The 24,965-nt window shown below is 46.2% G+C and overlaps 1 protein-coding gene across 3 annotated transcripts in view; it reads left to right on the forward strand.

The window, feature by feature from the left end:
* Nucleotides 1–1,048: 1,048 nt before the first annotated feature.
* Nucleotides 1,049–24,965, forward strand: part of LOC139267389 (protein mab-21-like 3) — a 100,853-nt gene continuing 76,936 nt past the window's right edge. Inside the window, exons 1-5 of one of the 3 annotated variants that reach the window (XM_070885659.1) lie at nt 1,049–1,590; nt 6,179–6,395; nt 11,412–11,589; nt 11,667–11,912; nt 13,177–13,268. In XM_070885659.1, coding sequence (XP_070741760.1) covers nt 1,335–1,590; nt 6,179–6,395; nt 11,412–11,589; nt 11,667–11,900 — 885 coding nt within the window. In that variant the 5' untranslated portion in view covers nt 1,049–1,334 and the 3' untranslated portion in view covers nt 11,901–11,912; nt 13,177–13,268. Of the gene's footprint in view, nt 1,591–6,178; nt 6,396–11,411; nt 11,590–11,666; nt 12,250–13,176; nt 13,269–24,965 lie in introns of those variants that run through there. The other 2 variants (XM_070885669.1, XM_070885650.1) reach the window with 2 other exon arrangements.

Genomic DNA, 24,965 nt, shown 5'->3' on the forward strand with positions numbered 1-24,965 from the left:
CTTCCGCTACTTAGGGTGGTCTTTGGCCAGGGACTCCCAGGTGTCGGTGGAGATGTTGCACTTTATGGCTTTACTTAAGGTTGGTGTCTCTACAGTCAGGAGTTTGTGAAGTATTACTTCATGGCCAATGCCAAGTACAAAGAAGTCCCTGAGCATGTGCTCCAAGTATCCTTCAAATTCACAATGTCCTGCAAGGCGCCTTAGCTCGGTGACGTAGTGCGCCACTTCCTGGCCTTCAGATCTCTTGTACATGTATAACCGATACCTCACCATCAGAATGCTTTCCTTCAGGGTTAGATGCTCCCAGACCAGTGAGCACAACTCATCGTATGACTTGTCTGTGGGTTTCGCTGGAGCGAGCAGATTTTTCATGAGGCCATATGTTGGTGCCCCGCAAATGGTGAGGAGGATCGCCCTTTGTTTGGCAGCATCCGCTTCTCCTTCCAGCTCATTGGCCACGAAGTATTGGTCGAGTCGCTCAACGAAGGTTTCCCAATCATCTCCCTCCAAAAATTTCTCCCGGATGCCCACGGTTCTCTGCATTGTTGCGGTGGGGTTCATCATCTGTATCTCGTCGCCAGTTGTTATGTCTTGAATAAAGAGTCAGACTAGATACTGCAAGCTCAAAGTAAGGTGTGACCGTAGTCCTTTATTACAGATCACAGAGCGCCTCTCCAACCTGTGAGGCCTCCTTATATACAGGTGCTCCCAAGGGATTGTGGGATCCCTTGGGACTCCAGGGGATAAGCCCTCTGGTGTTTAGACATGGCATTAACATACATAACACTCCAATTCCTTTCTCTCTCATGTCCCTCATCCGCTTAAATGCATCAATGCCATTTGCCTCAACTACTTCCTGTGGTGGCAAGTTCCACGTTCTAACCAGTCTCTGGGTAAAGAAGTTTCTCCTGAATTTCTATTGTGTTTATCGGTTCTTATGGCTGCTGTATTTGTTTTTCTATGACCTCATTAAACTATGCAACAACTGTCGTACAACAGACTGGAAATACGTCATCAGCTTATCTCTTTTACACTGTATGTATCAGTTGTGCAGGAAGTCCAAACATTTCCTTCTAACAGTCCGCTGGTCGTGTCAAGAGGTTCGAAGCGAACACAAAACACTGTAACTACAGCTTCAGAATTACTGCAAAATAATTGCGTTAAAATGGAATTGCAAATACATGCAATGAGTGGCCCGCTGGAAGAGCCCCTGCAAGAGTATTATCGAAAGTACGTTAAGAAGGAGCCAAGTGAAGTGGAAAAGAAAATAACTTTACAGTCGATGCTAAAAGAACTTTTGGAATTTATTCACAGTCGGGACGAGTTGTTTGCGAATGACTTTATCCAGGTGGGGAGTATTGCAGACAGAACCAAAGCGGAGTCGGTCGATGAAACTTGATGTGCTCGTTCCCTTGCGGAAGGACAGACTTCAGGTCATTCCTGTTGACAACAATTTGGATATGTTTACAATTAATGAGTATGTTGGTGGTTCGTGGAGATGTCTTTCTCATGATGAAACCATCTTGAAACTGTTTGGGTTGATAAATGAATACAAAGAAACGTACCACAAGGATGATCCTCGCTTTGAAGGTAAAGTACACGTAACCTTACATAAAAGAATGATCTGAACACTGTTAACATAGAAACATAGAAAATAGGTGCAGGAGTAGGCCATTCGGCCCCTCGAGCCTGCACCACCATTCAATGAGTTCATGGCTGAACATGTAACTTCAGTACCCCATTCCTGCTTTCTCGCCATACCCCTTGATCCCCTTAGAAGTAAGGACTACATCTAACTCCTTTTTGAATATATTTAGTGAATTGGCCTCAACAACTTTCTGTGGTAGAGAATTCCACAGGTTCACCACTCTCTGGGTGAAGAAGTTTCTCCTCATCTCGGTCCTAAATGGCTTACCCCTTATCCTTAGACTGTGACCCCTGGTTCTGGACTTCCCCAACATTGGGAACATTCTTCCTGCATCTAACCTGTCTAAACCCATCAGAATTTTAAACGTTTCTATGAGGTCCCCTCTCATTCTTCTGAACTCCAGTGAATACAAGCCCATTTGATCCAGTCTTTCTTGACAGGTCAGTCCCGCCATCCCGGGAATCAGTCTGGTGAACCTTCGCTGCACTCCCTCAATAGCAAGAATGTCCTTCCTCAAGTTAGGAGACCAAAACTGTACACAGTACTCCAGGTGTGGCCTCACCAAGGCCCTGTACAACTGTAGTAACACCTCCCTGCCCCTGTACTCAAATCCCCTCGCTATGAAGGCCAACATGCCATTTGCTTTCTTAACCACCTGCTGTACCTGCATGCCAACCTTCAATGACTGATGTACCATGACACCCAGGTCTCGTTGCACCTCCCCTTTTCCTAATCTGTCACCATTCAGATAATAGTCTGTCTCTCTGTTTTTACCACCAAAGTGGATAACCTCACATTTATCCACATTATACTTCATCTGCCATGCATTTGCCCACTCACCTAACCTCTCCAAGTCACTCTGCAGCCTCATAGCATCCTCCTCGCAGCTCACACTGCCACCCAACTTAGTGTTATCCGCAAATTTGGAGATACTACATTTAATCCCCTCGTCTAAATCATTAATGTACAATGTAAACAGCTGGGGCCCCAGCACAGAACCTTGCGGTACCCCACTAGTCACTGCCTGCCATTCTGAAAAGTACCCATTTACTCCTACTCTTTGCTTCCTGTCTGACAACCAGTTCTCAATCCACGTCAGCACACTACCCCCAATCCAATGTGCTTTAACTTTGCACATTCACCTCTTGTGTGGGACCTTGTCGAAAGCCTTCTGAAAGTCCAAATATATCACATCAACTGGTTTTCTCTTGTCCACTCTACTGGAAACATTCTCAAAAAATTCCAGATTTGTCAAGCATGATTTCCCTTTCACAAATCCATGCTGACTTGGACCTATCATGTCACCTCTTTCCAAATGCGCTGCTATGACATCCTTAATAATTGATTCCATCATTTTACCCACTACTGAGGTCAGGCTGACCGGTCTATAATTCCCTATTTTCTCTCTCCCTTTTTTAAAAAGTTGGGTTACATTGGCTACCCTCCACTCCATAGGAACTGATCCAGAGTCTATGGAATGTTGGAAAACGACTGTCAATGCATCCGCTATTTCCACGGCCACCTCCTTAAGTACTCTGGGATGCAGGCCCTGGGGATTTATCAGTCTTTAATCCCATCAATTTCCCCAACACAATTTCTCGACTAATAAGGATTTCCCTCAGTTCCTCCTTCTTACTAGACCCTCTGACCCCTTTTATATCTGGAAGGTTGTTTGTGTCCTCCTTAGTGAATACCGAACCAAAGTACTTATTCAATTAGTCTACCATTTCTTTGTTCCCCGTTATGACTTCCCCTGATTCTGACTGCAGGGGACCTATGTTTGTCTTTACTAACCTTTTTCTCTTTACATATCTATAGAAGCTTTTGTAGTCCGTCTTAATGTTCCCTGCAAGCTTCCTCTCGTACGCTATTTTCCCTGCCCTAATCAAATCCTTTGTCCTCCTCTGCTGAGTTCTAAATTTCTCCCAGTCCCCGGGTTCGCTGCTATTTCTGACCAATTTGTATGCCACTTCCTTGGCTTTAATACTATCCCTGATTTCCCTTGATAGTCACGGTTGAGCCACCTTCCCTTTTTTATTTTTACGCCAGACACAGATGTACAATTGTTGTAGTTCATTCATGCGGTCTCTAAATGTCTGCCATTGCCCATCCACTGTCAACCCCTTAAGTATCATTCGCCAATCTATCGTAGCCAATTCACGCCTCATACCTTCAAAGTTACCCTTCTTTAAGTTCTGGACCATGGTCTCTGAATTAACTGTTTCATTCTCCATCCTAATGTAGAATTCCACCATATTATGGTCACTCTTCCCCAAGGGGCCTCGCACAATGAGATTGCTAATGAATCCTCTCTCATTACACAACACCCAGTCTAAGATGGCCTCCCCCCAATTGGTTCCTCGACATATTGGTCTAGAAAACCATCCCTTATGCACTCCAGGAAATCCTCCTCCACCGTATAGCTTCCAGTTTGGTTAGCCCAATCTATATGCATATTAAAATCACCCATTAGAACTGCTGTACCTTTATTGCATGCACCCCTAATTTCCTGTTTGATGCCCTCCCCGACATCACTACTACTGTTTGGAGGTCTGTACACAACTCCCACTAACATTTTTTGCCCTTTGGTGTTCTGCAGCTCTACCCATATAGATTCCACTTCATCCAAGCTAATGTCCTTCCTAACTATTGCATTAATCTCCTCTTTAACCAGCAATGCTACCCCACCTCCTTTTCCTTTTATGCTATCCTTCCTGAATGTTGAATACCCTTGGATGTTGAGTTCCCAGCCCTGATCATCCTGGAGCCACGTCTCTGTAATCCCAATCACATCATATCTGTTAACATCTATTTGCACAGCTAATTCATCCATCTTATTATGGATACTCCTTGCATTAAGACACAAAGTCTTCAGGCTTTTTTTAACACCCTTTGTCCTTTTAGAATTATGATGTAGTGTGGCCCTTTTTGTTTCTTGCCTTTGTTTACTCTGCCTTCCACTATTGCTTTTTACATTTCTACCATCTGTTTCTGACTCCATATTATTTTGCCCTATCTCGCTGCATAGGTTCCCATCCCCCTGCCATATTAGTTTAAACACTCCCGAACTGCATTAGCAAATGTTACCCCCAGGACATCAGTTCTAGTCCTGCCCAAGTGCAGACCGTCCCTTTTGTACAGGTCCCACTTCCCCCAGAACTGGTTCCAATGTCCCAGGAATTTGAATCCCTCCCTCTTGCACCACTGCTCAAGCCACGTATTTATTCTAATTATCCTGCTCCCTCTACTCTGATTAGCACGTGGCACTGGTAGCAATCCAGAGATTACTACCTTTGAGGTCCTACTTTTTAATTTAACTCCTCGCTCCCTAAATTCAGCTTGTAAGCCTTCCTCCCACTTCTTACCTATATCGTTGGTACCTACATGTACCATGACAACTGGCTGTTCATCCTCCCTCTCCAGAATGCTCTGCAGCCACTCCGAGACATCCTTGACCCTTGCACCAGGGAGGCAACATACCATCCTGGAGTCTCGGTTGCAGCCACAGAAACTCCTATCTATTCCCCATCAGTTTGAACGTTAACAGGTAAAAATACCTGAACTGATTCAACTGATGTTAGATTTTCTATTTCCTTAAAACCAGTTGTTCATATTCTGTCAATATTTACATGAAAGAAGATATGTATTACTGTTAAGTCTGGTCAGTATCATGATTAAACTGTTTCTAAGTTTCAGATTTTGACAGCCACTTTACCTGGTCTAAAATTCAGGACTCGGGGAAAGGGAAGCCGTGAGGCCAGTGTGGTGCCAAGTAAACAGGGCAAAAAGCTCATTTTAATAACAGCAGGAAGCAGCATCTTATGGTTAGAGTGACAGTTGTATTGTTATGCTCCGTGTTACGATCTCTGGCTAGTTGGTGGGGCACCTCAGGCAAACTTGACAGACTCGCGAAGGCCATCCACCTGGAAACCCCGGCAAAATAAAAGACAATCCCAATGTAAAATCAAGGACTGGTTAAGTTAAGATGGCCTAGCTAAACCAGGCATAACATGAGAGTCCTATTTTGTAATAAAAGCAATAGGCTGGTGAGGCTGTGGAATCAGACAAGCTCAACATCACTGGGAAAGAGCAGGTGTCTCGTTATTCGAGGAGGGATGGTCCACTCAAACTCGTTTAAATGCCCAAAAAGTAAACAAAATGTATGCAAAGTAACACAATGAAATCAAAGAGTAAGGTCAGGACTACTCAAAACAAGAAATGAATGCAGTGCCCACCAATTACCTCCCTCGATTCTGTGACAGTATTTTAAAGTTAGCAATAATCAACCGTTCTGCATTAGAGACTGAAACCCATCATATTCTGCTTTCTGATGCAATGGTTCCTGATGATCATTACTGCAGAATGGCAGACTGTTAAGTTTTTAACTTACCGCAGATATTTTGAAAGCTGCCATCATGTATTTGTTGTTTAATCTGTCCCAATTTAAAGGGAGTTCATTTTTAGCGTTGCCATTAACATTGTCTATCCGCTACCGTACGCATTTTACTAATACTGAACTTGTGTTTATAGTTGAGAAAAAGAAGGTTACAGCTGCAGCTTTGCCTCTGAGGATCAACTGGATAAAAATTGATATTGTGCTTTGCATTGAAAATGCCCTTCAGTTCTGTGATGTGAAATGGCCATTTCCAAGCTGGCTGAATGGTCAGGCCAAATGGCTGAGTTGTGCAGACCAAGAAAAAGTCAGAAACATGGGGATAGATATGACATGTTGTGGAATACTTTGGAGGTAAATAAAACCATTTTGTAATGTATTTACCAGATCAAATAATTGTTTAATTGCACTGAACATGGAAATCAGTGTTGTTACTAGGATCTCAGAAAAACACAGCAGCGGGTGTGCAAAACGTTACATAGTGCGCACTATAGGTTATTTCTCACTAGAATTTCATAAACGACAATAGTAAGTGTATGAAAATATTGTTCTATGTGCACTTGAATGGTGAAAAGCACCCTGCGGATGCTTTATAGATTTTGTGCTTCTAAATGTAGACTGTCTCTGAAGAGAGCACTTGGAGCTGTATAACACCAGTGTGATATAACTTTATTTACAGGTCTGTTACTGGTGGTGATAGTAGTGGGAATAATTTCAGCTAATACATTAAATTTATCACACAAGAAGTATATCGCAACATCAAATCAAAAATGCTTAAAAACAGTTTTTCCTATAAATGTATAGGCGCTAATATTGCTAAGTACTACTGGTGACACAATTGTAACAACTTGCATTTAGTGTTAAAAAAAATTCCACGGCATTTCACAGAGCTGTAATCAGAAATAAATCGAGCTAAAGGAAGAGATTTCAGGCGGGATGACCAAAAGTTGGTCAAACTAAGACATAAAGTAAGTATTGTTTATTTGTGTTATGTTGTATTGTTCAGAAGGATTGCATTTCATGTGTGTGCATTCACTGAGCACCCAGCAGTACCTAGCCAATAGAAGATCTTCCTTCCTTAGTTGAGTACCTGAATGATCTTAAGTATGAGCCTCTGGATCCATACAAGGTAATCGCTTGGCTGTTTCAAAAAGGTGGCCGAGATCTGAAAATATTTTGAAGATAAAAATATGCAGACACTCTTTCATTCTTCTTCAGTAGATCATTGGTTGGCGTGCCACTGGGAGAAAAAGCCGAGAAGGTGGTGGTGAGCCGCCTTCTTGAACCGCTGCAATCCTTGTGGTGAAGGAACTCCCACAGTGCTGTTCAGGAGGGAGGTCCAGGATTTTGACCCAGCAACGATGAAGGAACGGCGATAAATTTCCAAGTCAGGATGGTGTGTAACTTGTAGGGGAACTTGCAGGTGATGGTGCTCCCATGCGCCTGCTGCCCTTGTCCTTCTAGGTGATAGATGTCGTGGGTTTGGGAGGTGCTGTCGAAGAAGACGTGGTGAGTTGCTGCAATGCATCTCATAAATGGCACATATTGCAGCCATGGTGCGCAGATGGTGGAGGGAGTGAATATTGAAGGTGGTGGATGGGGTGCCAATGAAGTGTGCTGCTTTGTCCTGGATGGTGTCAAGATTCTTGCATGTTGTTGGAGCTGCACTCATCCAGGAAAGTGCAGAGTATTCCTTCACACTTCTGTCTTGTGCCTTGTAGATGGTGGTAAAGCTATGGGGAGTCAGGAGGTGAGATACTCACCACAGAATAGCCAGCCTCTGACCCACTCGTGTTGCCACATTATATATGTGGCTGGTCCAGTTAAGTTTCTGGTCAATGGTGACCCCCAGTATGTTGATGGTGGGGGATTCAGCGATGGTAATGCCATTGAATGTCAAAGGGTGGCGGTTAGCCTCTCGCTTGTTGGAGATGGTCATTGCCTGGCATTTGTGTAGCACAAATGTTACTTGCCATTTATCAGCCCAAGCCTGAATGTCATCCAGGTCTTGCTGCATGCGGGCACGGACTGCTTCATTATCTGAGGAACTGCGAATGGAACTGAACACTGCAATCATTAGCGAACATTCCCACTTCTGACCTTATGATGGAGGGAAGGCTATTGATGAAGCAGCTGAAGATGGTTGGGCCTAGGACACTGCCCTGAGGAACTACTGCAGTGATGTCCTGTGGCTGTGATGATTGATGCTGAAGATGCTTTGGCTACGATCAAATAGTTAGGATTAGAACCAAAAGAATCCAGTCCCGCTGAGCTGGATAACAGAGGAGAGGTGTTGGAGCAGGATGGTGTAGTTTATTGTGCCATAAGCAGCAAAGAGGTCAAGCTAAAGATTCACATTAAATATGGGAACGGCAGCTTAGTGGTTAAGTTACAGGACTAGTAATCCAGCGACCTGGACTAATGTTTATGTTCCAAATGAGCCTCTTCCAACCTGACTTCATCAATGGCTACTCTTCCTGCCCCAGACCATTACCTCCACAGTCTCCCAAGGAGACCCCTCTTCTTCCTCATCTGCATGCTGCTCATTGGTAATACCATCCACAGACATGAGGTTAGCTTACACATGTATGCTGACGACACCCAGTTCTATCTCTCCACCAGCTCCCTGATGCCTCTACTGCCTCTGTGTTGTCAGCCAGTTTGTTTAACACCCTGTCTTAGATGAATTGCAATTTCCTCCAACGAAAAATTGGAAGTCTGAAGCCATCGTCTTTGGCCCACAACACAAACCCAAATACCACAGCCACCAATTCCACCCTGTCCCCGACCACTTTCTCAGCCTCAACCCAACTATTTGCAACCTTGGTGACCTATTCAACCCCAAGCTGAGCTTCCAACACCATATTTTGCCGATTAGAAAAGGCAAAAGGCCGCCTACCTCCATCTCCATGACGTTACCCACTTCCCCCTACCACAGCACATTTGCCACTGAAACTTTCATTCGTGTTTTTCTCACCTCCAGACATGACTATTCCAATGCTGGCTGACCTTCCATCGTCCACCCTCCATAAAACTCAACTCATCCAACACTCTACTGCTTATATCCTATCCCGCACTAAGTCTCACTCACACAACACCACTGTTCTCGCTGAACTATGTTGGCTCCCAGTCCCCCAATACTCAAACTTAAAATTCTGATCTTAATGCTTAAACGCTCCCTGTCGCTATACTTCCTCCAGCACTACAATCCCCATCTCATACGAACTCAGCATTCCTATGCCTCTCTCCTTGTGCATCTCACACCCTCTCCCCACCATTGTTGGCCGTACCTTTAACCACCTAGGGCCCACATTCTGGAAGTTCCCTCCTTAAACCCTCTGTTCCTCCACTTCACTCCTCTCCTTAAACACTCTCCTTAAAACCCACATCTCTGTCCAAGCTTTTATTCAAAGTTATTTTATTCTGGACCCAACTATTTGTACTAACTGAATGGCTGCCATTTCTCTGATTGGCTCTCCATTATCACATGGTCCCCTTGGAGGATAAGCCACACCCTGAAGTTTCTCTGGAATGTGCAAATGGAACCGCCCAGCCTAAGATCTGACTGACTTGGGGGCTCGGGGTTAGGCGACTTGCAGCTCAGCGGGAGGCTCGTGGCTCGGTTAGAGGCCCGGGGTTTGATCGGAGGCTCGGTCGGACAACGTGGTCAGTTCAGAATGAACGTGTTTGGGGCCCCACTTCCGGTTGGGCTTGGGGTAGGGGGGTGGGGGAGTGGAGTCGGGAGGATGCATGCGCAGAAAGCAGTTAGTACAAATAGTTACTCCGAAGAATAAAACTGGGGAGAGAGAGCCTGGGGGGGAGGGGGGAGAAGGGAGGGGGAGAGAGAGAGACAAAGGCAAAATACTACGGAATCTGAAATAAAGACAGATAATGCTTGAAATCTTAACAGTCAGGCAGCATCAGTCGAGTGAGCGAAACAGAGTTAATGTTTCAGATCGAAGACCCTTCTTCAGAGAGAGAGAGAGAGAACCTGGGGACGGTGAGGGCGGGTGGGGGGAGAGCCTAGGAGGGGAAGAGCGATAGAGAGCCTGGAGCGGAGAGAGAGTGAGAGCTTGCGGGGGGAGGTGGGGGGGCGAGAGAGAGAGAGAGAAAGCGTGGGGAGTGGGGAGGGGAGGGGAGAGACAAAGAGCCTTGGGGGGGGGGAGGGGGAGAGAGAGCCTGGGGGTGGGGGGAGAGAGAGAGACAAAAGCAAAATGCTGCGGATGGTGGAATCTGAAATAAAGACAGACAATGCTGGAAATCTCAGCGGGTCAGGCATCATCTGTGGAGAGAGAAACAGAGTTAATGTTTCAGGTCAAAGATCCTTCGTCAGAGAGAGAGAGAGCCTGGGGGGAAGGAGAGAGAGAGAGAGAGAGCCTGGAAGTGGGGTGGGGGTTGGGGGGGGGGGGGTGAGAGAGCCAGAGAGCCTGGTGGGTGGGAGAGAGATTTGGGGTGGGGGGAAAGAGAGAGACATGGGTGGGGGGGATCTGAGGGGAGAGAGGGAACTCAGGAAAGATGGATCCTCTTGGAGGATAAGCTACCCCCTTTACACCCACACCTGATTTCTCAGAAAGCTCGTTGCATGTGTTACAAGGGACAGCGTTGGAGTGGATGAAATCCAGAAGTCATAACACTGTCACTATTCACTTCATACCCAATAGCCCTGTTAATAATCTGCACACAATGCCCCACCTGCGCGGGTGGGTTGTAAGATTATGCGCTTGGGTAAGGGACTTTGGCTTGGAGAGACAGCACTTACGCTGGGGTAATGGACTTCGGCAGGGGGTGGGAGCATTTGCACTGGGGACTTTGGCTGGAACTTGGTGACTTTTGCTGGGTTGTTCGAGATGTGTCCTATCTGGCTTCTGAAGTCAGAAAGGATCATATTACAATTTGCAAAGTCAGTCAGATCTGAGGCTGGGCGGTTCCATTTACATTTTCCAGAGAAACTTCAGGGTGTGGCTTATCCTCTAAAGGGGACCAATCAGCAATAGGTCATGTGATAATGGAGAGCCAATCAGAGAAATGGCAGCCATTCAGTTCGTACAAATAGTTGTGTCCTTTATTCTTTGGCTCAGCATTCACTTTTTATTGCGCCTCTGTGAAGCACTTTGGGATGTTGTTCTATGTTAGGGTGCTATATAAATGCAAGTTGTTGTTGTTGACTCCTTTGCTTAATCTTAGCCTTTAAAAGTAGGTAACGAACACATTCAGAGACTCTCCTTGTGACTACAGCTTTAGAGTTTGATTAATGCTGCAATTACGGAACAAAGTTGTGTGGTCAGGCAGTAAACAGGACCAGAGTTGCTGTAATTTATAACCAGATGATGCACGAGAGAAAATTACAACTATGCATTATTGTTTTTAAAGGCCTTCCTTCTCAAAGATCGATGCTTTTTTACTTGGGGAAATTGATAGCAAAGGTGGCTATCGTAAAAAGGCCTTCAAAATCTTTAAATCTCACAATGGCTATTATTGGACTGTGGACCAACTATGCGAAGATTATCGAGGAAAGATGCGACCTTTTCTCGGGTCATTCATGATGAAGGTAGGTTTTTAAACTACATTCCAAATGAACTACCTTAATTAGCTTGTTCACTGTCTCACTGTTTCTCTCCTTTGTAGTTTCTCTATTTACATACTCGGGAAAAGTATCCAGAACCTCAGCACTGGGACTCACTGGGAAAGTCATTTTGCAATTTTTTGGATGTTTTAAACCACTGCTGTAATGAGAAGCGCCTGGATCACTATTACCAAGCTAACATCAACATTTTCGAACGTGTTGCTGATAAAACCTTCAAATGGTTACAAGAAAAAATTCGCAATATTCTCGAAGATCCAGAAACAGAGCTTTCATAATCTGTTTGGAAGGTAAAAAACACATTGTGGTTTTAATCAAGTATTTTGATACTTCTTTTGTCATTTGTAAGACTATTGCACCTGGAATTTCCGCAGGATTTCTCTCGTCGTCCACCATAATTTCAGCACAATTGCTGGAGAAATGGCACACTTCATACAGCTGAAGCTATGGCAGATAATTGGGAGATCCCCAGCAGAAATTCATCACCCAAACCCTGATGTTGCCATATGTATAATGCACACCCAATTCTTTTGCATTATATATTCTCTTTCACATACATATTGTGCGATTCATCATTACTGGATGTATCTCTTCATAATTTAATAAATAGTGTATGAGGTACTCAAATTATTGTACTAATGATTCAAATGTCTTCAATTGATAGTGAAACTGCTAATAGAAGTGATGAGCAGGGTAACACAACTGTGCCCAGGAAATTCTGCTCCTTGGCTTAAGTGATCAATAACATTGAGTATTATTATCCTTGAGACAGAACTGCTAGCATTAATATGTAACCTGGGTAATTGCAAACATGAAAAAGCATAAACAAAAAGTTTTTGTACAGAGAATTAGATAAACAGTTATCATTTCTAGGACATAGGATTATATGTGCTTGGTTTGAATTATTTTGTCTTTTAAAACATTTATTGTGATAAAGAAGGGACTTTCTGGCTTTATTTCATATAATTTCAAAATAATTAAATTTAAAATTGAAGATGTCTTCCCTCATTAAGTTTCAAAATGGAGGACATGTTGTCTACAGAAACCAGGCAAGGTTGATTGATCTGGAAATTAATTATGCTAAAGGTTGTAGGTACATATTGAATTGTGCATTGTCAAAGACTTAGCAGTTACATGGGACTCGGAAGCTATGTAACAAATTTTTAATTATCGTTCCGTATAACAATATACCTTGCCATTTGATCATTGGTGATCATTACCACCGTCTTCAGAGGCCTTTCGCACAAATAACAATTGTACGATTCTCCAGTAGTCATCTAGCAAGTGATATGGATTCTATGAGAAACCTAGGATTTTCCTCACCCACCTGCAACATCACTTCTTGAAGGACTACCAAGAGTCAAACCTGACTGTTTCATCCAAAAATCATGTTGCCTATAAGAAAGATTTTTTTAAGAGTATTTTAACGCTTGTGGATGATTTTATTTTGATTGTGTTGTTTTATCACCTTGCTGTATCTTTCTGCTTTTGTACTATTTAACCTGTCTATAAATCTGAACAATAGTTGCATTCTTCATTTTCTCCAATAATCAGGATACTATGAATAATCACATACAAGAACCACTCGAACAAGCCAGATAGACTGTGGTGGCCTTTCCCATTCTGTACATTCCTATGATACCATGTGAGGAGATTTGATCTGCTTATGGAAACTACCTTTGAGTCATGAGCGCAAGACAAAAATGTCTACAAAAAAAATCCTGAACTGTAAGAGTTGCAAATTACTATGATTAATTAGATTGTTGGAGTGTTGTTCTGATTTTAGTAATTTGTAGGATCATGTTACAGGACAGAAGGAGCCATTCAGTAAGAGTGCTCCTCCAGGCTTCACAAAAATAATGTAAATTGCTACCACATCAGGTTACAACCTCCCAAGAATGGACCCCGATTAATGGGTTGGTTAGCCTTCCTGTTATTGTGCGTGTGCTATCACCATTGCCCCAGTACATGCATCTGCTGCCTGTATTTGATATACATTCTCAGATGCAGGTTCTTGGCCAAAATAGCTAAAAAGGTTTGAAGGGCAATGATTGGATGTAATATTGCTGAACCTGAGTGGAATGGGGTGCGATTCCTGCATTATAGTGGAGAAGAGTTGCAAGAAATGATTGATTTATTGACTAATCTAGGCAAGAGTGATGATTACATCAATACAAAAGCATTTTACGCCAAAATTTGGAAAGATCTTTGGTTTGCTTTGCATCCAACTAACAACAACTTGTATTATATGGCTCGGTGTCACATTTTGTTTTACAGGAGCATTATCAAACAAAATATGACACCGAGCCATGCAAGGAGTTATTAGGACAGGCGACCAAAAGCTTGGTCAAAGAGGTAGGTTGGGAGGAGCATCTTAAAGGAGGAGAGAGAGGCGGAGAGGTAGATAGAAACATAGAAACATAGAAATTTACAGCGCAGACGAAAGCCTTTTTGGCCCATCGTGTCTGCGTCGGCCAACAAAGAGCTGCACCGCCCTTCGCCAGTGGGCCTAAAGGTTACATACAAACCCATGAACAATGACGGAAAGGCGAAGAGCACCCAGCCCAACCATTCCGCCCCACACAACTGCAACACCCCTTATACTGAAAACATCTACACTCCACCCCAACCGGAGCCATGTGATCTCCTGGGAGAGGCAAAAACCAGATAAAAACCCAGGCCAATTTAAGGAGAGAAAATCAGGGAAAATTCATCTCCGACCTGTAAGAGGTGGTCCTGGGGGTCAGGTTCACCTCTGACCTACTTGAGCGGTTCGAATCGCTCCCACTCCCTTAGGTCTAGACTCTGGATTTATTTGGGGGATGTGATAAAGTGAAATAGACTACTGCTTTGGTGCAAAATAACTTAAATTTTATTAAGGATAAGAAAATACAATGTCACACTTATAATTACACTAATAAAGAACAGTACATCACACATTCAAAAGGGTTACAGTGAAAATTACACCTCCCACCTCCCTAATACCTAATACTAGCTAGGTTAGACTCCAGGGCAGACAGGGACTATGCTTACCAATCCTTTCTGCTCAGTTAGCGGTAGCTCGCGGTTTCAGGGTTCGTTGGATTCTGTAGATTCCGCTTGCCGTACCCCGAACATCGGAGAGGACTTCTTACTGCGCAATCTTCAGTTGGGTTGAGTCCGCTGATGCGGTAGGGCGCGTTTTGGATTTGTGGGGTAAGTACCCGTTTTCTTTCGTTAGAAATAGGTTTCAAAGTCCTTTTAGGTAACATTTTCACCTGTTGGTAGTCAGGCCTAGATTGTTGAGTCGAAACTTTCGATCCTTTGGTTTCTTCCTTGTGAAGTTTTGTTTCAAGGTTGGTCAATCGCGGTGGTTTTAGTGGTACCACGTTGGCTGTGGTCGGTTGCTGCCGCAGTGGTGATGTTCTTCCTTCCTTTTCAATTTCAGGACGTCAAGGCTGGAGAAGTTAGTTTACAACTGTCACGTTGGCTTCTCTCCCTTCTTGATGGCATAGGTATAGTATGGCATACCCTTTGTTAAAACAGGGGCCAGCTATACTGTAGGAGCTGTTCTGATCTTCACGCCAAATCAGACCAAAATTCGTACGTTTAATTTTGGTGGGCTCTACATTTCTTTGTAATATTTTGGTGGGCTCGTTAAAAGTTAAAATGTCTCGAGTGGGTTGATCTTCTAAATCTGTTTCTTGATGGAAATATTAGCTTGGTAATCGCAATGTTCTTTGTGCTTGGTTTTTGCATGCAGGCTGGAGTGGGCCTTTTGTTTTTATGCATAGGCTGAAAATGGCTTTCCAGGTTCAGGTTGATGGCTGGCCATCTCTGAGTTAATTGTTGCAATGTTAATGTCTCTTGTGGAGAAGGGTTTTCGAGTATCCATTTTCCAGACAATTTACTTTAGTCTCAATGCCCCAGTCAATTTCAGTAATCAAACTGGCTTCTTTAGTACTCTAGACCTGCCCACAGACTTACTTTGTCTTGTAGAATCCCAAATTTGATTAAAGTTCGTAGTTTCTTCCATGAGCATTTTAGGACTTCAAACTTTCTGGTAGATAGTTCCAAATTAAATTTCCTTTCCAATGAGTCCAAACACCGGGGGAGGGGGGGGGGTCCCACTAATTTTGCCCTTTTGTTACAGTCCCCCTGTGACACTCTACACACTTGAGTGTCGTGCAAGTTAAGCAAAATTCCTGACCCAGAGAGCCAACCTTTTCCGTATTTACCTCGCTAAACATTAACGTGCATCCCTCTTTGAAATGCAATGCAGTTTACAGGCGAATACAGTCATTACAATTCGGTCACAGCGTAGAGGGGTCCGCCGCCCCTCCTTTACTCTGTTTTCACAGTAAAATAACGATATATAGTCAAACACAACTTTTAGTGCAGTAAAGATAAAAGGTACATAGTCAAACACGATCTTAAGTAACGCTCTTACAACACTCGATATTTGCATTCCACAGCAGGTACAATTAAACACAAATTAAACATGGTAGTATGGTGTCACCCCTCCCTGCGCGATTCCCAAGTTTGGCCAGGGAGCGTGCAGCACCCTTTGGTGCCTGACCTGATGGTCTCTGCGTTTCACTCGGCAAGTGAGACACCATAAGCAAAGAATAATCGCAAGTTGACAGATAACTAAAGTGTGGGAAGCGATTCAGATCCAGACTGGGACTTCAATATTTCTGAAAATGTCCCACCAAGGCGGAATTGTAATGTCGAGAATCTTTCTCCCTATCTCAATTGTTTTCTGTTCTAGAGTATAGAATTGTTTTTGCGAGACTATTACAGCTTTTAATAGAGCGGTAAGAGGTTCGGGTAGAGGAGGAATTTCATAGCCAAATTGTACAACATAATCCTGCAGGTTTGTAATGTTTTCTCTCACAGTGAGGTGGACAGTGGAGGGTTCAGGAATGGGGACAACCCGTTCCTGGGCCACTTGAACTGATGCCTCAGGTTTGAAGCAAAAACTACTGTCACTCACCGGACACCAGAAGTGTCCATGTTGGTAGTGGAGTGCACTGGTGGTGACACAATATGTCCCACCCCCTATGTATGCTACCTGTGGAGGGACATGGTCTTGTGTCATTACTTCCATGGTACAGTTAATAGACTGTGCACCAGCAGCTTTAAACCACACTGTGACTTAGAATGGGCACTCAAGTGCTGGGGACACAGTATTATGTGTGCACCCAGGCTCCAGCACACGGAGAGGTCAGTACCCGTCAAAGCGTGCTCCCACTTTATGACATAGGGTGGGACCGCTGCGAAACGAGTGTGAGCACCTTCCTGAATAACTCCAATGTTCTCCACCCGGTATACCGGTGCGGGTCGGGCTGTCCTACCCATGACCGGCATCCTTAGTACTATTCCCATAATGGTGTGGTTGGATTTCCCACAGTCTACTGGGACAGGGTAGGCTTCAGAGGCTGGGCGGAGTTGGCACGGGCTTAGTGAATTACTGTATGGGTGGAGGGCTGCGAGGTGCTTGTTACTGATCCAGGAGGGGACTAGACCTTGTTTTAAATCCTTCAGGTTGTTGCGGCCCTCACCCAACAGCCATGTCCCATACAGCACGCACATCTCGTTCTGTGTAGCCTAGTCCGAAGTGTTTCTATCCTCCCGTATGAGTGCATTCACTGTGCATGTTTTTCCAGCTCAGCCACAATTTCTTTTAAATGGACAGTCATAGCCTTGTCCTTGTGTAGCTCTGAGCCTACTACTGTGTTTTCTTGTTTCAGGATTTTCCTCAATTGGTTCTTTAGACCGTTTATCTGTGTTTGCAGTTCTATATCATCTCGGCTATTTATTACAGAGGATCCTGTATTGTAGGCAGTAAAAACATTGTTTATGATGCCCCTTCTATGTCTCCCCGTGCCCATGGTGTCCCTAGCAGTTAGGGTGTATAGGTCTGCTTTGTCTGCATTTCCAAAGTCTAACTCGTAAAATTTCTTGAACATTTCTGTAAGTATGGCCTGTTATAGCAGCTCTGTTTCCTTCGGGCACCATGCAGGTAAGTGTACCTCGGTAAGGTTTAAAATTACTGAAGCTACTGCATAGTGTACCCCCTCGTATAATACCTTTTCGGTCGGTACCAAAACTAATCCGTTCCCTGGTCCGTTGGTGGTGGTAGGACACCTGTCTATTATTGTGCGTATTGGCAGGGTCGTGGGCAGGAGTTTCTTAGTGTGTGCTCTTAGTTCGGTGCCGTTAATTGGAAGTGAGGAGTGTGGGACCGCACACCCGTGTAGGCTGGAGTCCCACCCCATCCCTTACCCTTCATCTTGCCATTGCCTAGCGAAGGTGATTGATATGCCTGTGGGGCAAATGTTCTCTGATCTCCACATGCAAATGTAAATTTCCTGTTCAGGTTCCACCACTTGTCCCATACACTTTTACTCCTCCCCGTGTCCCCGTGATGGTGCGGTACGTATCATTATCGAGTCTTTCCCAGTCCAATTCCTGGTCCCACGCGTCCTTGCTGAGCTTTCTGAGCCACCACCATCTTCCCTGGGGAATCTTTCCTTTGCAAGTCAAACATACACATTTTCTCTCTGTATCACTGACTCGGGCAGCGACAATCCGTATTCGGGGACATGGAACTGAGGCCTCCCCGTAGGTAAACCCTTCCTGGCTGGAGTAGCGATTAGAATTAGATCCCATCCACCCTGGCCACCTTCCCTCGTGGGCGTAAACGGTGAGTTCTTCCACACCCGGTGTGCCGCCCCCTGCAGTCATGATCGGTGCTCCCTCTCCTGAGCACCCATAAATGAGGGATTCTTCCACGTCTCCTCGGCCGCTGCTGCTCATCCTTATTAGGACGAGCAGGAACAGGACCCTTCTCATGTTGTTCTCTTTCCTGTAGGGGCACAAAAACAGATTGTCCAGCCCTGAGAAAAGCTCTCTGGCTTGACAAAGGTGACCGAGTTCCAATTTGGGCCCATTTCTTCTCAGACACACAATACAGTCTTTAATTGACTGGCTGTCTTATTCGGTTCCCTATGGAACTGGTGTCTGCCTTTAACTTTTGTCTCACAGCCGTTTTACTCTGATCTCACCAGTGCTTCCTTAATAGCTATACCGGTAGATTCTTCCTACTCCCGGGTGTTACCCGGCCTGTGCCTCTTTTAATAGCTGCACAGATGGATTCTTTCTCTTACCCTTGGATGGGCTTTTACACATTTTCGACAATAACTATTACATATGTTCCTATCATTACACAGATAATCCTACACTACGCTAGATCCTTACTAAACATACTTAAATTCATAAAAGCACATATATATGTACATCTGCCACCAGTCTCTGGCAGGCCAGGTTAATTACTGACCTTCTCCTTTCTCCTCTGGCCTCTGGGTTTCCAGTGGGGCCGGGAATAAATCGGCCTGTACCGCAAGACCCAAAGTGTCCTGACCGGACGTGGGTCTGAGTCCCACACTATTGGGGGAATGCTCCCTCCAGTGCTGCAGCACACCGCTCCTTTGGGGATGGCTGCATGGTTCATCTTGTCCCCTGGGGGTTCTGCCTGGTTGAGGGCTGCGGGCTGGGGACTCCCAATTGGTGGCTGGTCCACCGCAATCTTCTCTGGGGTTCCCTCATTGCCCGAGGCTACCGGCTGGGTGTCCCTGCTTGCAGGCTGGTCCCCGACCTTAGGTACCCTTTCGCGGCCGGTCCCTTCCTGGGGCTGAACCATTTAAATTGGCGCGCTGGTGACCGCGGTGTCTTTGGCCATGGTGTGCGGGGAGTCCTTCTTAAGGCTCTGGCTGCTGGGGGCTGCGTCCGAGTCCCAAATGATTGGGGGGATAGCTCCTCCAGTAACACAGTTCACCACCCCTCTAGGTGCAGTCTGTGGGTCTGCCATGTCCCCTCTGGGATTTCCAGTCGGGGGCTGCTGGCTGGGGGTCCCTGTCTTTATTACGGTTTACTGTTTTTAGCTGTCCCTTACGTTTAGCTGCTGCCCCTGGGTTGAAAAGTTTGCAGTGGTTTATGTGGAACCACTTTGTACGGTGGGGCATTATTATGGCATAGACCATGGGGCTTGCCTTGTCAATAATGTGGTACGGTCCCATGTACAGAGCCTCAAGGACCCCTACTCTAACGTAGTTCCTCACCATAACCTGGTCCCCTATCTCCCACTCGTGGTGCTTGCGGGGTTCTAGCAGCAGTCGGTTACTCCGATGCTGTTTTCCCATGTTGTTAGCGGCCTGCCAGTGTATCTGTTTAAGGTGTTCAAACAGATTCCTGACAAAGCTGTCCCGGCTCGCTTCCCTAAGCGTGAGTACCGGGGCTAACACATGGGTGGGGTTTCGCATGGCTCTACTGGTCATGAGCTCGTACGGGGAGTACCCCGTGCTCTTTGACTGTCTGGCCCGGATCCCCATGAGGACCAGTGGTAGGACCTCTACCCACCCTTTGGGTGAGTCCCCTGTCTCTTTGCGCAGCCTTTCTTTGATAGTGCAGTTTAAACGCTCCACAGGCCCTGATGACTGCGGGTTGTGGGCGACATGCCATTTCCCTTTGATGCCGAGTACCTTAAGGGTCTCCTGCATCACCTGCCCGGTGAAGTGACTCCCTTGGTCGGACTCCATGTATTGTGGTAGTCCCCATCGAGAGAACACTTCTCTGAACAGGATCCTAGCTGTTCCCAGGGCAGTGGCTGTTTGGCATAGGAAGGCTTCCACCCATTTGGTGAATACGTCCACCAATACGAGGCAATACTTGTAGCCTCCATGGGCGGTGGGTAGGGGCCCGATGTAATCGATCTGGATTGAATGCCAGGGTCCCTCTACACTCCTGATATGTCCCACAGACACCTTTCTTTTCTGGGGGTCGGGATTGTTGGCAGCGCACACCAGACAGCTAGTACAGAATGCGCGGACGTCTTCCCTGAGTTCCGGCCACCACCCTGCCTGTTCCACCTGTTGCCAAGTGGTCTCAGGTCCAGGGTGTCCTGCTCCTGGACCCTTGTGGGCCAGCTGGAGGAAGTCCCTCCGGTGTTGTTGCGGCACTATCCATTGCACGCTCCTAAACAGCATGCCTTCTTTAATGGCAATTGCCACGGTGCCGTACGGGCCATCTATCCTTTCCCCTTTAGCTAGCATGTTCAGGACAGTTTTGGTCTGGGGGCAAAGCTACCCCTGCCCTCCCTGTCGTCCCAATCCTGCCCCTGAATGCTGCGATGGGTCCTGGGTTGTACGGGTCCCAGGGCTATCCCGTGCGAGCACCTTGCTAGGCCAACATGTCAGCCTGCTGGTTTCCCTCACTACGGGGTTCTGTGGTGGAATGTGCCTTCACTTTATGTATGTAGATATTCCCTTCCTCCCCTACGGCTTTCATGATCTTTTCCAGTAGGGGCTTAATTGCCAGGGGTCTCCCGTCTGCGGATGTATGTCCGCGACGGGACCAGGTAGCCAGCTGCTCTGTACATGAATTGCATGTGAATATACTGTCCGAGCAAATAGTGTATGGGGTAGGGAATTCTTCGGGGTGTGTGACTACGTAGGAGTTGTCCGGTTTCTTAACCGGCCACAATGGAGAATTCACATGGGTATTGGTCTCAATACTCCCTGTTTAACCAAAGAACCCCAGGCTGTGTCCATGTCTGCCTCCGCCTCCCTGGGGAAATTATACTGTTTCTGTGGTCGGGACATGGGATCCCCATCTATGCTAACCCCGACCCTGTTTATTCTTCCACAGTCCTGTTTGTGAGTGGCAAAAGCTGCAAGGTATGCCCTCACATACTCTTGTTACTCTATCGGAGTGTTACTGAGCAGTGATTCAAGGTCGTAACCCTCCTTTGGTTTCATGGTGCACACCGTCCCTTTACCCAGTTTTTCTGGGATAACCATCACCTCACTCTCCTGTCCCGTGCAGACTGACCCTCAAAGACAGTGGTTTCTTAAATCCACTCGGATCTCGTGGCCTAGGATGAAGTCAGCCCCCAGGATCCCTCTCCCTGTTCCCACTTCATCAGGACACAAATCCACTTAGTGTGGAGTGTACCTAAACGAATGGAGAGCAGAACGCAGAATGAGCCAGTTTGCTCTGTGCCTGTGAAACCCACCAAGCTGTAGGGGACCCCGCTAGACAGAGGTGAGGCGGCGGGGTTAGCTGTATAGACAAGAGTGCTTGAAGCACCGGTATCCAGCAGGTAAGTCCCTTTCACCTTTTCCACTTCCATCTGAACGGTCGGTCTCCTCCACGCATCATACTCGAGGGAACACAGGCGGACAGGCTGCGCCTGTCCTAGTCACGGTTTTGGTTGGGATGGGGCAGATGGGGTTTCGGTACCAGTGGCGGTGGCTACCCTCCTAGGGCCATCTAGCAGTGTACAGAGCGCAGTTAGGAAAGTATCAAACGAGTGGGGAGGGACTGACTTCTCGGTCTCGGTCTTTTGGGCAGGGGCTGGAGAACTCTACCCTGCGCTACTCTTCCATGGATTTCTACAATCCTTGCTCCAGTGCCCACTCTTTCTGCACCTGAAACAGGTACGTTTTGTATCGGAGGGGTTGTTCCCCTCGTGGCGCCATTCCCTCTTATCATGACTAGGTCTGACCTCGTGGACCCTTCCCTTGGGTGGGTACTCTTCTGTCCCCCGGCCGTTCCGGTAGGCTAGGGTCAGTTGTCTGACCACTCCCTGTTTGGTGGCCCGGGGATCTCTTGGGTCAAACCAGACCTCAGCCTTGGTTCTTATTCGGGGTAAGCTGTTTGCTACCAGGCTTCGGAGCCAGTAGGCACTCTCGTCCCGTCTTAAGTGATTTCAGTTGAGGTCCCCTGCACAGGCACTCTGGTACACAGGCGCAGTCTGTCTGCGAAGGCCTGTGGATTTTCCCCTGTGAGCTGCACTGTTTTCTCTATTCTGGAGAAGGGACTCGGTCATTACAGCCCATGGCTTCTAAAATGTCTTCCTGGACGGCGGCAAATGTTCTCTGTCCCCTTTTGCTCTCAGTAGAGAGGGACTGGTACAGCTTGCCGTCCAGTGAGAGGAGGAGCATCTTTGCTATCTCGGCATCATCGCACCCATTAATGTCCTGTGAACAGAGTGAACCGAGGGGTCTCCCTTTGGAGTAAGCTTTCCCAGGTGGTTTATCATAGCCCTAAGCTGTTGGGGAGTGTGGGGAACCACAAACTGACTTTCCAGGGGCCCTTGACCCACGGCACTGGTGGGCAGGCCAAACTTCTGCTGCCGGACCGGGCACATTGGCCCTGGTTCCGGCTCTTCCTGTTCTGACTTGCCTACCCCTCCTCCCTGCTGCCAAGCCGAGCTGAAACTCGGCGCCACAGGTGGTGGTGGTCTGTTATCCCTGTCCGCCCCTCCTGTTGCTGAACCGGTGTAGTCACCGGCGCCACAGGTGGTGGTTGAACAGTTTCCTCCTTCTCTTCCAGGTTACCTGGGCCGTACCCAGGTTTATTAGGCATACCATGCCTTTTGCCTTGGACAGAGCAAGGGTTAAACTTTTGATTTGTTGTTGGCAGGGACCGTGGTCTCCTGACTCAAACCCATTAGAGCTAGCTACTTTATATGCTGCCTGTACGTCTCTTAATTTCTCCTCCAGCTCTTTTACTTGAAGGGTGAGGCGAGTGCTTTCCTCCCGCAGTATCTTTTCATTATTTTTAGTCTCGGTAACTTGACACTGAAAATAGTCCTGACTGTTCTTAAACCTTTCCATTCGCTGTGCCTTTCCATGTTTTAGCTTACAGAGTTCTCCCCATAACCTTTCTTCTGCCATAGCCCATTCCTGTGATGTCTCTGCGCATTCCCATGATTCTGCCTGTAGTGACTCAACAATTTTATCTAGGAGTTGGACCTGTCGCTGTAGACAGACCAACCAAATTGCCTTCTCTACTGACTCTTTATGGTCCTTGCTTGCTGTTCACTGGCTGCAGCGTCAACTGGACACTCAGCGTGCAATAGACCAAGCACCCATTCTTTAGTGACATTGACCTTCTTATACACATAGGAGGAAATCCTCTCTTCCATCTTGGTTCTTTCTCCCAAGCCAGCACTCTCTGCATCACACCCCTTATACCAGAGTCCCGCCATGGTCACCATTTTGTCAGAGGTGATCTCGGGGGTCAGGTTCACCTCTGACCTACTTGAGCGGTTCGAATCGCTCCCACTCCCTTAGGTTCTAGACTCTGGATTTATTTGGGGGATGTGATAAAGTGAAATAGACCACTGGTTTGGTGCAAAACAACTTTAATTTTATTAAGGCTAAGAAAATACAATGTCACACTTATAATTACACTAATAAAGAACAGTACATCACACATTCAAAAGGGTTACAGTGAAAATTACACCTTCCACCTCCCTAATACCTAATAATGGCTCAGTTAGACTCCAGGGCAGACAGGGATTATGCTTACCAATCCTTTCTGGTCAGTTAGCGGTAGCTCGCGGTTTCAGGGTTCGTTGGATTCTGTAGATTCTGCTTGCCGTGCCCCAAACATCGGAGAGGACTTCTTACTGCGCAATCTTCAGTTGGGTTGAGTCCGCTGATGCGGTAGGGCGCGTTTTGGATTTGTGGGGTAAGTACCCGTTTTCTTTCATTAGAAATAGGTTTCAAAGTCCTTTTAGGTAACATTTTCACCTGTTGGTAGTCAGGCCTAGATTGTAGAGTGGAAACTTTCGATTCTTTGGTTTCTTCCTTGTGAAGTTTTGTTTCAAGGTTGGTCAATCGCGGTGGTTTTAGTGGTACCACGTTGGCTGTGGTCGGTTGCTGCCGCAGTGGTGATGTTCTTCCTTCCTTTTCGATTTCAGGACGTCGAGGCTGGAGAAGTTAGTTTACAACTGTCGCGTTGGTTTCTCTCCCTTCTTGATGGCATAGGTATAGTATGGCATACCCTTTGTTAAAACAGGGGCCAGCTATACTGTAGGAGCTATCCTAATCTTCACGCCAAATCAGACCAAAATTCGTTGTTTAATTTTGGCGGGCTCGACATTTCTTTGTAATATTTTGGCGGGCTCATTAAAAGTTAAAATGTCTCGGGTGGGTTGATCTTCTAAATCTGTTTCTTGATGGAAATATTAGCTTGGTAATCGCAATGTTCTTTGTGCTTGGTTTTTGCATGCAGGCTGGAGTGGGCCTTTTGTTTTTATGCATAAGCTGAAAATGGCTTTCCAGGTTCAGGTTGATGGCCGGCCATCTCTGAGTTAATTGTTGCAATGTTAATGTCTCTTGTGGAGAAGGGTTTTCGAGTATCCATTTTCCAGACAATTTACTTTAGTCTCAATGCCCCAGACAGTTTCAGTAATCAAACTGGCTTCTTTAGTTCTCTAGACCTGCCCACAGACTGAATTTGTCTTGTAAAATCCCAAATTCGATTAAAGTTCGTAGTTTCTTCCATGAGCA

Source organism: Pristiophorus japonicus, chromosome 1 (assembly GCF_044704955.1).
Source record: "Pristiophorus japonicus isolate sPriJap1 chromosome 1, sPriJap1.hap1, whole genome shotgun sequence".
Lineage (NCBI taxonomy): Eukaryota > Metazoa > Chordata > Chondrichthyes > Pristiophoridae > Pristiophorus > Pristiophorus japonicus.